General features: G+C 41.1%; 1 protein-coding gene across 3 annotated transcripts in view; it reads right to left on the minus strand.

Moving 5' to 3' along the window:
* Nucleotides 1-14,737, minus strand: part of NUP214 (nucleoporin 214) — an 89,579-nt gene that overhangs the window by 36,487 nt on the left and 38,355 nt on the right. For 2 of the 3 annotated variants that reach the window (XM_068963787.1, XM_068963780.1), the window contains exons 25-27: nucleotides 5,474-5,549; nucleotides 4,052-4,130; nucleotides 1,014-1,095 (exon numbers count right to left, since the gene is read on the minus strand). In XM_068963787.1, coding sequence (XP_068819888.1) covers nucleotides 1,014-1,095; nucleotides 4,052-4,130; nucleotides 5,474-5,549 — 237 coding nt within the window. Of the gene's footprint in view, nucleotides 1-1,013; nucleotides 1,102-4,051; nucleotides 4,131-5,473; nucleotides 5,550-14,737 lie in introns of all 3 variants that reach the window. The other variant, XM_068963795.1, reaches the window with a different exon arrangement.

Consider the following 14,737-nt stretch of genomic DNA (forward strand, 5'->3'; position numbering starts at 1 on the left):
ATTTTAAAGACGGGAAGAAGAGTATCAGGTTCACAGAAGTAAAGATTAATTAACAGATGCGGTAGCTCCCGGAACTGACCTACTCTCTAAAACTGTGCGTCAAACTACCTTTGGGGAGTAGAAAACTAATGATTTACAGGAAAATATATATGATTTCCCCCTTAAAATTCTATTCTAACACCCTCCTTTCTCGTAATGTGTTAGGCTGAAGGGTGTTCAAGAAACAAACTCACAGCAGGGAAAAGAGACTGTGGTCAGTGTGATTCCAGTTACAAAAGCATAAACTGGAAGAGCTTAAGAGGCTTTTCTAGTGGAACTGAATGTGTAACCCTTCACGGTGAAAACAATCTTTGGATGAGTATTTATCTCAGCCACACAGAGACTAACTCCACCCCAAAGAAGAGAGATGCTCTGCCAACTCTCACAGGTTTCATGATGAGTGTTCACAGGATAGTGAAAAGGTACGCCCCCTCCAACGTTAATAAGAACTTCCTTTGGACTGAGGGTTAGAAGACCCTTTTGTTTTTAAAAATAACTCAATTTGACAAGTACAGACATCATCACTTTTAAAAAAATGAAACAGAAATGGACTTCCCCACATCTATATAAAACCCCAGTTCTTAAATGGCCACTGTCTTGATTGCTCAGCAGTCTAGTATAATGTGACCTCTCGGGGCAGCGAAGCCAATCCAAGGTCTCACCCAGCCGCCAGATGGTGTCAGAATGAAAAGATCTCGGTGTGATAAACTAGAGCAACCACAGACCCACTACCCAAACAAGGCTTATCCTAAACAACAAAACAAACAAGCCAGTAAGAACACACATATAAAACTGAATCGAAAAGGACAAACAGATTTACATTAGGACACTAAGCTACTCCCACTATCATTAAATGTGTCACTGTGGAGATAAGAACTCTGGCTTCATATAAGTATACCCGCTGACTATAACATTTGGAGAAGCAATCTATAAGGATTCTGTGATCTGCCACAAAACTTAAGTTTATAACTGACCCTGATGAAAATGAGAAAGGCTTGCTGAACTGCCCAACAGTAGACGGGGTAGAAGTCACAGCTGTTTCTATCTTGGTTGCCACTGGTCCTGGAATTATGGGAAAAAAAGAAGAGCATTACAAAAAACCAAACACCATTTTAGTTTAATTCCCTGTGGCACTGAATGCGCAGTGCCACGCAAAGCGCAGCCCCAGGTCACGTGCTTCCTGTAGGTCAGCAGTCAAGGGGAGAGTGAGGACTCGGTCATGCTCAAGGTCTCTGAATGGGCTCTCTGGCCCTGTCAACTGTCAATTTCAAACCAAGGCATGCCACTTTACCCTTTCCAGGAAAGACATCAACGTAACTGGAGTGCAGGTCAAATTTAAGGCTTTAAAAGTAGATTCTGCAATTAATGAAATGTGATATATAGCAAAGGAAAAGAAACTCCAAGGGGAAGCAGGTCGTGTGAAACGTCTCTGAGCAGTGACTTCCCGGCTGCTGCTTTCTCGCCACGTCTCTGGTTTCCAGAGACTTCCTGTATTACTATTAGTTAATAACAGGTCTGCTTCTTTATTTTTTATTACAGAGGTAACACGACTGCTGTCACACAGAGAAGTGTGGAGAGTTACAGTGTAGTCCGTTGTCTCCCCACATCTGGTGTACTGTGGCTGCTCACTAACAGGCTGGGGCAGTACCCACACTCTCCCCTCCACCTCTCCCTCTCCTTCTAAAAGGAGAAGGGGGCTGGGGGAATTACACTTGAGAAGCCCAAATCAAACCAACCCAAACAATAAGAAAAAGCATCTTCTGTTTACATGAGTATGGAGTAAAGATTTGCAAAATTATCTAAAACACTACTATAATACAACGTGATGCGGACAAGGATGTCTAAAGCAGCCTTACTTATAATTTTGAAAAGTTAAGAACAATCTGAACTATCAGCAGAGTATTGGTAAAAACTGAACAGGGTACAACTGTACAGCGAAGGGATTAAAATGAGACAGGCAGACTTGTACCAGACCTGAAAAGATGAACATGATATTTTCCTGGGGGGAGGGAGGAGAGGGGACAGATTACTGATCAGTATATACAGGATATGGCTATCTTTGTTTAAAGAAACCAACAGATATACATCAAACCCCAAGACACATCAATTCTTTGAGGGCTGTTATCTCTGGAATAGGGAACTTACAAATTTTCTACATTATACAGTTCCACACGGTAGACTTTTTGTGGTCCTGTAAATGGCAACCCACTCCAGTGTTCTTGCCTGCAGAATCCCAGGGACGGGGGAGCCTGGTGGGCTGCCGTCTATGGGGTTGCACAGAGTCAGACATGACTGAAGTGACTTAGCAGTAGCAGCAGCAACAGTTTTAAAATCAGGAAAACAATGAAGGTGTTTCCATTATTAATTAATAAGGGAATTATTCTGTAGAGGTTTCAGAGATGACTTTTTGTTTTTGTTAGAAGTTTTTGCAAACTCTTAAATAGTGTTTTTCAGGGAAATTTTCCTGCTCAAAAAAAGTCTGTTTCTGGCAAATAGAAACAGAAGGACATCTAGCAATGAGAGCGAATATTTCACAATCATCATTGAATGATGAATCTTAGAAATTTCTTTCCAAGTCATGCTAACTGCCCCTGAGATGTTCTTGACTCTTAATTTCAAGAGTGACAAAAAACTCTCCAATAAAATCCTTGAAAGAGGTTAGGATATATAACCTTTCAAACTTTCTTCTAAAATATTAGCCAGAAATGGAAACAAACTTCTTAATTTGAATCCTAAATGATTCAAAAGTCTTTGACAACTGCACTAAAATTTCCCTTCTAAGTTAAAGTTTTAGCTCTTAGTCGAGAAGCGCTACATACTGCCTTCTCATGGGAGGCTTATACGATAAAAACTGTGCATTAGTCTGAATTCTAGAATAGAGCATTGGCTACACAATGGTTTTCTTCTGAGTGTAAGGAATATTTACTGAGGATAAACCCAGTATCCAATGAGAAAGCTTCTGACTACAGAGGAAGTTGGGATGACAGCATGACTATGTAGAGATTACGGTAGGCAGGCTACTCATGTGTGAAGTTCAGCATCTCTGACAGAATTTATTAGCTTAAAGACCCACTTGAGAGCATGAATCAAAATAAAAGCTGGAGTTCAGAGCACAGGGAGAATGCTGGGCTGTGGGTGGCACAAGAGCCCTGCAGCAAAAAGTGACGCATGCCGAGTGAAGCGGGCTCTGACAGGGAGCCAGCAGCAGAGGCCTGCATTCAACTAGGCTGGATGCACAGGCACGCTTCTGCATCAGGTGGGCTCAGGCCAGCAAGGATGCCTGGTCAGAGCACTTCATGGTGACTGTAAAAACTAATTTCAGTTAAGAGGCCTGAGTGTTGGAAGCATGTGAAGCTCAGTCTTTCAATACTGGATTACATCCACTTATCGTGCACTATGCTTTGTTGCTCAGTCGTGTCTGACTTTGCGACACCATGGACTGCAGCCCACCAGGCTCCTCTGTCCATGGGATTCTCCAGGCAAGAGTACTGGAGTGGGTTGCCATACCCTCCTTCAGGGGATATTCCCAACCCAGGGATCGAATCCAGGTCTCCGTATTGCAGGTGAATTCTTTACTATCTGAACCACCAGGGAGGCTCTCCATTTATCATATTATCGTATATTGTAACGGATCCATTTTACTTTCTATATTTTACTGGCTTTTGAATTATCCTTAAAAACCCAGAGAGTTTTCCTTTCCCTTTAGTAGAAGATATAAGAGTTCAACATTTGGATCTACTTCTCTCAAAACTTCGATATCCAACAAGGCAGGTCCTCTTTTTAGGAAAAATGTTTAAAGGAAGGCTTTCTCCTACTGCTCTCCTATTTCAGAAGTCTACAGAGCTGCCAAAGGGCACACTGACTTCCTGGAGATTCTACGTCCCCTGAGGCTTTTCAAGTATGTCTTTACTTGATTTTACATTAACTGCCCTTGTGATCTAGAACAATTAAATTCCTCTGTGGAAAATATCTTTCACCTCTTATTTTCACTAAAACAAAAGTGCAAACTGACCTGAAGCTTTATCACCAGATGACAACGGACTGGGTGCTGGTGGGGGCCCAGATGGCTTTAAGGCATTTATCAGCGATCCCTGTAATAGGAGGAAAACATTTACGTGACCCACAAAACAGTCTTTGGAATAAAGGAACACGTAAAATAATGACATAATTTAAAATAAGCAAGCACAAACACTTCTATTCAGTTAAATTTTGTTCTTCAGTTTCAACTTAGGTCAATATGTTTAAATGTGATATCGTCTCAGAAATGGGAATACTCCACAAGCACAAGAAAACAGGGTCCTACTTGCCGAGCCCGCAGTGCCTAACGCGATGCTCAGCACATGAAAGGCATCAGGGTGTTTGAAACCCAAATGAAGGAAGAAGTAAATGAATGAAATACATCCTGGCTCTCAATTAAACTTATAGTAAGGGTAAGAAGCAAAACCGCCCAACTTATCCATCTCCAGTCAATGCTCTTTCTCTCTTGTTCGTTATGGTTTGTGCCTCACCACGTGTCCTCCAAGGCGAAGATGGAAAGCTCCAGAAGAAAGACCAAATGCTAACTGCTGAAGTGCCATGTTAAGTCAGGGCAAACTACGGAGGAGACAGCCATGTCTGAGAACTCACGTTAAGCAAGTTCTGAGGGTCAATCTCAAACACAGTCTAAAATGACCTTTCTAGAGACAGAGTTGAGTAGCAGAGAAACCAGGTTTTCTTAGGGAAAGTTTCAGAGAGGGCTTGATCTGCCTTTCCACCATCTCCTATTACTTTCTTCTGGATTGTTTAGCTGTCTACAATATAACTTATTTTCGTAAGAGACCATGTTTATCAGGCAAGAGCCTGCAGGCAGACATAACAAACATCACTGAAAATTCACAGGCTGAGAAACAAGGATGACAGGAGAAAGCAGAAGACTCTACTCCCTGGAGGCTGATGCCCAAAGGTACAAGGAACAAAGCAGTGGGCAGGGAGAAGCCGGAAGATGGGTTCCAGCCTTGGTTCCCCATCCACTACAGGTGGAAGCCTGTGTCAGCCACTTGAGCCCTGGTTTCTTCATTAGTGAAATGTAGCTGAACATCTGTCTTGTCTATATGGCTGTTGTATGGGTTAACTAAGACAAGATTAAATGAAAGTAAACTTCAACTCCATACAGATACCCTCCCTACAGAGAATTATGACCCAAGATTACCAGATGCAGAATGTCACATGGTTGACAAAGACATCATCGGGTCCTGACTGACCTACTAGGTCAAGACCATCATGAATTGTGGGGAAAGGATCACAGGTCTTTTTCAGAGTTCATTTAAAAGACGTGGGAAAAAAATTTTTTAATAAAATAAAAAATAAACAGTGTGGGGACTTAGTACCAGATTGTCTTCAGTTACAAGGACAGTCACTGCATGTCACATTAGCAAAGCAAAAATCTGCAATTTACCTGCTTCGATTGGTTAGCAGCCGCTGGGGTCAACACCGGATGAGGCGTTTTGGCTGCAGAGCACGGCACTGAAGAGCTGGAAATACAAAGCACACGCTCAAGAGGAAGGCAAGACTGGGGGAGACTCACACTCAACCCTGAGCCGCCTTTTGTCAAAAAAGTAATACCAGTTCTGGGGTAGAACACAGATGTCTCAGACCCTAATCAAAATCATTTGACATGTTTCTGATTGAACAATCAATTCTTTACATGAAATTTGGGTCTTTAGCATAAAAGTCAAAGCAATGACCTTAAAATGTATCTTCTTCCTGAAATTTTAAGGAAAAAAAGTTACGGGTATTCTGAAGTAGATCTTTTTCTTATTTGAAGGGAAAGCTTTCTCCACCTCCTCCCCATCACCCACCACCATTCCAGACCATGTGGGAAATTCCTGATTCTCTCTCCAAGTCTCAGAAAATGTTCATCAGGATCGATGGGGTGTATGTGATCTTCTCAAAGCAGAGCTCTCAGCTTCTCCTAGCAACCAGCCCCGAGAGCTCACCACATGAGCACACAGGAGAGTTAAAACATACCACGGCTCCGTGCCCAACCTGCACTTTTGTTGTAGTGTCAACGTGAAAAGTGCCTCCTGTCTATGTAGAAAGAGTCCTCGCCATCTTTTGTTATCCCTGAACACAGTGTGCATGGAACTGTTATTTTAATAACTACTTAGTGTTAATTTTGTTGTTGCTGTTGCTTAGTTGCTCAGTTATGTCTGACTCTTTGCGACCTCATGGACTGCCAGGCTCCTCTGTCCATGGGATCTCCCAGGCAAGAATACTGGAGTGGGTTGGCATTTCCTTCCCCAGTGGATCTTCCTGACCCAGGGATTGAACCTGCATCTCCTGCATCTGCAGGCAGATTCTTTACCACTGAACCATCAGGGAAGCCCACTTAGTGTAAATATGTGAGGGAAAAAAAATCCCCTGTTCAACCCAAAGCTCTATTCTTGGCTCCTGGGAGCAATTCTTTTCATCAATGTATCTGTCCTCCGTCCAGAGCTCCTCTGACTGGTGGGTATAGCAGTAACAACTATAGCATCTGGTTTTATTTCTCAGAACTTCTGCTTAAGGAGGATTAACAATTTTCCATTAAAAAGGTAACTTGTGAGAGGAAAAGACAAAAATAAACCCACGCCTTATGGGAAAAAATTATCAAACATCTTAATAATCTTACAGTTACCTCAGGATACTCTCTTGGAATAACACGAGAACCTTCCCAAACAACCTTCCCAAACTTTATTAGATTCAGAGAGAAGGAAAAAAAATGCAATTGTTTTCAATAAAACCCTCTTTATTTTCCTAGTGAAAAGAGAAGCAACTACAAATGTGTGCCTCTCTGAAGAAATGCACACCGGTCCCCCAAGATACTTAACCAAGCAGGTACACAGGGACACTCCCCCATAAGCTTACACTCCAACAAGAAAAGAAATGTGTGCGTGAGAGGCTGGGACTGAGAAATCCCTGGGCAGACACAGCAGCGTTAGGTGGAAAAATGATTGCAGCTCATGAGAGTCACAAGGGAAATGAAAATCTTTCATGCTTTCTCAAAGATGAGCTAAAAAAAAACTACGAATAAAAATAAAACAGCAATTCACCCAACTTTAGAACATTTATACCTCAAACTTAGTTATGATATGATGGTAAATTAAATCATGCATGAAGCAGACTAAGTGCAATTATTCTTCTGTTTATTTGTGAGAAAGCCATAAATCTCTTGGGTGTCCTAAATCCCCAAACATGCAAAATTAGGATTCACAGTATTTACACACTGGACTACATGATGACCCAGCAGAGAAATAAATGCTGTTCATGCACTCAGCTAGTAAACGAACTGATTAAATCAGATCCACTATAATCTAACAGAACAAGCAGAAAAGGACAGTATATGGCTAAATAAATGTGTTCAAAGACTTGTACATGATCATGAACCAAAACAATGGAAATCAATAGCTAGAAATGTTCAAGAGGAGATGGAAATACCAAACTCGGAATTATCATATTCTGGATGACTGTATTCTACTAGCAGCATGCACCTGAGAAGAGATCATCAGAAATTCATCCGAAATGTTCTGTTCCACAACTGAAAACAGAAATCAAAGGACCACAGGCAGAAAATGGCACTGTAACATATATCTACCTCCATTTCATCAAAAGTATGTGACCATCCTAAATGTTTATGTAACTAACAACAGAACTACAAATGAGGCAGAAAAAAAAGCTAGAACTGAAAGAAAAATAAGCAAATCCATAGCTACACTTGAATATAGCAATACTATTCTCATTAACTGATGGAATAACCAGATAGAAAATTATCATCATCAACCACCTTAATCACTGCACATGGTGACTGAAGCCATGAAATTAAAAGACACTTACTCCTTGGAAGGAAAGATATGACCAACCTAGACAGCATATTCAAAAGCAGAGACATTACTTTGCCAACAAAGGTCCGTCTAGTCAAGGCTATGGTTTTTCCAGTAGTCATGTATCGATGTGAGAGTTGGACTATAAAGAAAGCTGAGCACTGAAGAATGGATGCTTCTGAACTATGGTGTTGGAGAAGACTCTTGAGAGTCCCTTGAACTGCAAGGAGATCCAACCAGTCCATCCTAAAGGATATCAGTCCTGAGTGTTCACTGGAAAGACTGATGTTGAAGCTGAAACTTCAATACTTTGGCCACCTGATTTGAAGAGCTGACTCATTTGAAAAGCCTCTGATGCTGGGAAAGATTTATGGCAGGAGGAGAAGGGGACAACAGAGGATGAGATGGTTGGATGGCATCACTGACTCAATGGATAAACTCCGGGAGTTGGTGATGAACAGGGAGGCCTGGCGTACTACGGTCCATGGGGTTGCAAAGAATCAGACAAGACTGAGAGACTGAACTGAACCGAACCACCTTAACTGACATTTATAGAACATGCCACCCAATAAGAGCAGTGGCACAGAACATTTACCAAGATGACTGACATTCTAGATCAAAGATTGGCAAACTAGAAACAAAAGACCAGCTGCCTGCTTTTGTAAATAAAGCTGAACTGTAACAAAGCCATGCCCATTCATTTACGTTTTGTTTATGGCTGCAATCAGGCTACAACGGCAGAGTTGAGTAGTTGAAGCAGAGACTGTATCTCCCATAAGCTTAAATTATTTACTGTATGGCCCTTAAAAAACAAAAACCTTGCTGATCCCACTTCTGGGTCACAGACGAAGTCTCCATAAAACCTAAAGAATTCAAGTCGTACAAAACATGTCTAACCATGATGGAATTAAATTAAAAGTCAATAACAAAAAGATATCTAGAAAATGCCCAATTATTTAGAAACTAACACACTTTTAAATATCCCATATGTATACAAAGAACCCAAAATGTTTTGAACTAAATGAAAATGAAAAAAAAACATTCAAAATCTGTGGGAGGTAGCCAAAGCAGTTCTTAGATGGAACTTTATAGCACCAAATGCCTGTGTTGGAAGAGAGCAGCATCAAATCAATGACCTTAGCTTTCACTTTAAGAAACTAGAAGAGTAAATAAAATCCAAAGTAAGCAGGAAAATGAAATAAAGATCAAGTAGGGAAAAAAAAAAAATTCAATGAAGCCAAAAGCTGGCTTGTTTGAGATCAATAAAATTGATAAAACTCTAGTTAGACTGATGAGGTTAAAAAAAAGACCCAAATTACTATTAAGAGGAAAATAAAATCTATATACATTTAAAGCATGATAATCAGTGACTATTAATGAAAAACATGTCAATAAATTCAACAACTCAAGTGAAATGGATTTCTTGAAACATACAAACTACCAAAGAAGTAGATAAGCTGAACAGTCATATATGTACTAAAGAAATTGAAACTTCCAAGCCAAAATAACTTCACTGGTGAATTCTACAAAAATTTAAGGATGAAATAGTAACCAATCTACAGAAACTCTTAGTGGAAATTGAAGAGGAAGGAACACTTTCTGACTTATTCTATAAGGCTAGTATTACTCTGAAGCTAAAATGGAAGAAAGACATTATAAGAAAAGAACATCTACAGACCAATATCCCTCATTAAGACAGATGCAAAACTATTAACAAAATTTTAGCAAATTGAGTCCAACCATATATGAAAAAGTTGAATACATTATTACTGATGATTGGTTTAACATTAGAAAACCAATCAGTGTGGCAAGGGTACCAAGACAATTCAAGGGGAAAAAAGGCTTTTTCCAAAAATGGTGCTGTGGCAACTGGGTGGGGGCTGCTGCTCAGTCACTAAGTCGTGCCTGACTCTTGCGCGACCCCACGGACTGTAGCTCCCCCAGCTCCTCTGTCCACGGGATTTCCCAGGCAAGAACACTGGGGTGGGCTGCCATTTCCTTCTCCAGGGGATCTTCTCAACCCAGGGATGGTACCACGTCTCCTGCACTGGCAGGCGGATTCTTTACCACTGAGCCACCAGACAGGCCCTGGGACAACTGAGTATCCATATGCAAAAGAAAAATATTGGACCACAAATCACAGTATTTACAAAAGTTAGCTCAAAACAGATCAAAGACCTAAATGTAAGGGTTCCAAATATAAAACTTGGAAGAAAACACAGGAGTAAATCTTTACGATCCTGCATGAAGCAACGGTTTCTTAAACATATATCAGACACCAACAGTGCAAGCAATAAAAGAAAAAAATAAATCGAATTTCATCAAAATTAAAAACTGCTGTTTCAAAGGACACCATTAAGAAAGCGAAAACCACACAAAGAATGGGAGAACATATTTGCAAATCATGTATCTGATACGAGACTTGAGTCTAGATCACATAAATAATATGACACCTTGGGACTTCCCTGTTGCTCCCAACGCAGGGGTCCCAGGTTCAATCCCTGGTCAGAGAACTAGATCCCGTATCCTGCAACTAAGAATTTGCATGCTGCAACTAAAAAGAAGTCTTCCTCAATGAAGATCAAAAATCCTGTGTGCCTCAACTAAGACCTGGTGCAGCCAAATAAATAAATAAAAATAAATATTAAAAAAAAAAGAAAATGACACCTCAACAATTAAGATAAAGAGCCCAATTTAAAAACAGGCAAAAGATTTAAAGAGATATTTCTCTAAAGAAGACACAAATGGCTGATATGCACACAAACAGACATCCAATATCATTAGTCACAGGGAAACACATATCAAAACCACAAGGAGATACCATGTCCAACCATTAGGATAGCTATAATCAAAAAGACGGACAGTAACACATATTAGTGAGGATGTGGGGAAACTGGAACCTCATATATTGCTATTGGGAATGCAAAATGGTACAGCTGCTTTGGAAAAGTTGAAACTACATTTAGCTCAGCAAGCAGACTGCCATATGCTCTAGCAATTCTACTCCTAAAACGTTACCCAGAGTAACTGAGAAGCAGGGACTCAAGGAGAGGGCTGCACAGCAGTGCTCAGTGCAGCGCCATGCACAAGAGTCAAGACGGGGAAGCCCTCAACCCGAGTGTGTACTTACAGATGAACGGACGGGCGAAACAGGGCATATGCATACAGCGGAATGTTATTCAGTCATAAAGGGAATGAAACTCTGACATATGCTACGACATGGGCTTTCCTGGTGGTTTAGACAGTAAAGAATCTGCTTCCAGTGCCTGAGACCTGGGTTCGATCTCTGGGTTTGGAAGATCCTCTGGAGAAGGGAATGGCTACCCACTCCAGTATTCTTGCCTGAAGAATTCCATGGACAGAGAAGCCTGGTGGATAACAAACAGTCCATGGGGTCACAAAGAATCAGACATGACTGAGCAACTAACACTTCACAACATGGATAAATCTTAAAAATTTGAGTGAAATAAGCCAGATATAAAAGGACAAATACCACACATAGAGCAAATTCTTAGCGACAGAAAGTGTATTAGAGGTTACCAGGGACTAGAAGTAAGGCAGAATAAAGGGTTACTATTTAATGGGTACAACCGCTGTATGAGATAATGAAAAAGTTCTGCAACAGATGGGGTGACACTTATACACACTGTAAACATACTTAATGTCTCTGAATTGCACACTTAAAAATGGTTAAAATAATAAATTTTGTTACACATATATTTACCCACAATAAAAAAAGAAATAGCTTCTTAACTGTTCTCCCTTTTCTTATTCTTCACTCCAGCCCTTCTCATCTATTCTAAATATACGAACCAGAAACTTCTTGCTAAACTCACAGGTCAACAAAATGATCTGCATTTATCATAGCTCGTGGAATTTTAGACTACAAAAAGGTGAATTTTACTGTGTGTTAATCATGCCCCAGTATTTTTAAAAATTACTAAAATTGCTTTAAAAAAGCAAATGTTAATTAGATCAGGTTACTCAGCATCCAGTGGTCAGCTAGGTCCTCAACCAGGTTTACCAGATGTTATTGGATTTGTACCCTGGCCCTGTCCCACTCTCTTCTCTCCTTTCAGCCACCAGGGGCTGCCTGGCTTCATCCTGAACCTGCCAGACAAGATCTCACTACAGGCCTGGTGCTTGGGGCTTTCTTCCTTAGGATATTCATGAGCCTGCTCTCTGGTCTTTATTGAAATGTAAAATGTCAAAGCCACTGCAAGGCAGAGTATTATCAACATATAAGACAGGAGAATCACCAGTTTTGTGGTGAAAAAAATATGGTCTGGTATTTCTGAGACATGTTAGCCATTAGTCATGGAGGAGAAGCACCTTCTTTGCCTCTATTTAAAACTGCAACCACGTCTGGACAAAAGTCCCTAAACCCCTTTTCTGCTTTAATTTTCTCTGTCATACCTATCCCCTTCTAAAACACTGTATTTAGATGAATCTTACTTGTCATCTGTCTCTCTGTGACTAGGGCAGGGTTTGGGGATTTTGGGGGGCGGGGTCTGTTTTGTTAACTGTGTTATTCTCAGCACCTAGAACAGTGTGTGGCATATACAAAATGCTACTTAAGTATTTGTAGAAAGAATGAAGAAACGAATGCCAAAATTCCTGAAAGGAATGACGATCTGGGTGTGTTTTGGAACACAACAAACCAATAAAAAATTCCACCATATTTCTCACCTCATTTGGCCCTATTTCCTTCACCCTCCATTTCCTGCCAGAACTCTAGACACACTGGCCTCTCACTTGCCCTCAGACCTGCGCTGCCCTTTCCCAGCTCTGGGCTCTCCCAGCTCCGGCAACCCCTGTTTACAACACTCTTCTTACACTCTGCCTGGCAACTTCTGGTCACCTCTCAACTTCCAGCTGAAACATCTTTTCTTCCTAACCTCGTCAGCCCCAGACTCAACCAGACTGCCTCACTGTGAGCATTCTTAGCATCCTGTACCTCTCCTTCATCAAACTCATTATACTACAGTTAAATAACTGATGTGAAATGGGTAGCTTAGTGGCTGTCTTCTTGCTAAAATCTAAGTGTCGTGAAAGTGGGGATTTGGTATATCTTACTGACTACTGGACCCCAAATATCCAGGGTGTTATCATGCTCATGGCAGACATCCCTTAGGAATCTGCTGAATCAAGTGCCTGGGCGCTGGTGAGGAGTCTAAATAGCATGAGTGTGCCCTAAATAAGCCCTCTTCCTGTAAACAGGATGACTGGTCAATATAAGGGGTGAGCGGGGTGAGGCCAGTGAACATAAGCTATACCAGTGGCAGAAACATAGAACCTCATCTTATAATAAATCTCTTTAAGATGTTACTCAGGAGAAGTTAAATGCAAAATTAAATACTTAAAATACACTTAGGAGGGACTTCCCTGGCAGTCCAGGGGTTAAGACCACTGCAGGAAGCATGGGTTCCACCCTGGTCAGGGAACTAAGATCCCATAAAGGCTCAAGGTGCCACCAAAAACAAAAACAAAACAAGCAAAAACAAAAAACACTCGGGAAACTACTGCTTAACAGAATCTGAAAGTAATTTTATAATGAGTATAATTCCCTCTCAAGCTTTCTTATTGGGGAAGGTGGTAAAAACCAATTTCCACTTACCAACTGTGCTTAGATTCACCTATTATTCAACAAGGTATTAAAAAGAAACAACATTCCAGGTGCCATGCTGGGCATACAAGTTTAATAATAACCAGAGTCCAATTCTGCAGAGAAAAGAAGAGTTTCTTCAACTCTTTTTAAACTCCTATATCTATTTTTCTTAAGTCAGAAAAAAGGGCAAACTCAGAATTGCTCCTTTAACAAAGCTCATATCAATGATTAGCTCAGATGAATCACTGGAGGAAAACACTGCCTGAGATAAGATAAAGGAGATCATCAAGAGGTGCTTCTCACATATTGTGAGAACAGCTAAAATATTCCAGACCATGTTTCTTTCACCATTAAGCTGGCTTTTCCTGTCTTATGTAAGATTCTGCCTTGCGGTGGCTTTTCCCTGCCTACCCTACACTAGGAATCTGGCTATAATTCCCAAACTCGAATGCATAGTTCTTTCCCTTGAGATGTTCGCAACAACCACAAATGCCATCTTGGTCTAAACAGCATACCAAAGCTTCAAGGTCACTATAAGATAGGAAAGCTAGGCTTGTTTTTGGCTGTTAGTATGGCCCTGAGATAACTAAGAAATTCCTGGCAGTGTTGATAAATGGACCAATGTGGAAAAAAGAGAAGGCCAGTGGACTAGTGAAGCAGGGCCACTTGATAAAGCCAAAACCGAACAGGGAGCAGACCTAGGGTGGGGGAGGAGAGGGCTAACGTGAACTGGAAAAAACACAGGGTTAGCGGCTGTTCTCGCAGTTGGACTGGTCACAGGCACCAGACACTAACCCCCTGAATGACCCTGGTCCTCACGATCTCTACATTCAAACTGAGGATACAGCCCTCAACTCTTCCCCGAGCCACACTGCACAGCTCTTGGCTACAAAATACTTGGTAGCAACAGGACACCGGCATGTTCTATGAACCGTGCTGCCCACAACAGTGGGAGGGAGTCAATGCCTTGAATTCTAAACACAGATTCACACTTAAAAGTCAGTTCTGGCAGCAATGATCCAGCTCTTAGATGTGGCATGGGGAGAAACTGGAAGTCTCCAAACAGAGCTTCTGCCTTTTAAACCACTGCTTTTTCATACAAGCAATATGAGAAACTTGAACAAACAGGAATGCCTGGAGAGGGGAAGGAAGGGAGGAGAGACCATCATTGGGTTTTTAGAATCAACAGTCTGCGTTAGAGTTGAAGTGTCAACTCAGGAGCCCCCAAAATAAATCAAACCCTCCACCTTAC

Source organism: Capricornis sumatraensis, chromosome 1 (assembly GCF_032405125.1).
Source record: "Capricornis sumatraensis isolate serow.1 chromosome 1, serow.2, whole genome shotgun sequence".
In the NCBI taxonomy this organism is placed as follows: Eukaryota; Metazoa; Chordata; class Mammalia; order Artiodactyla; family Bovidae; genus Capricornis; species Capricornis sumatraensis.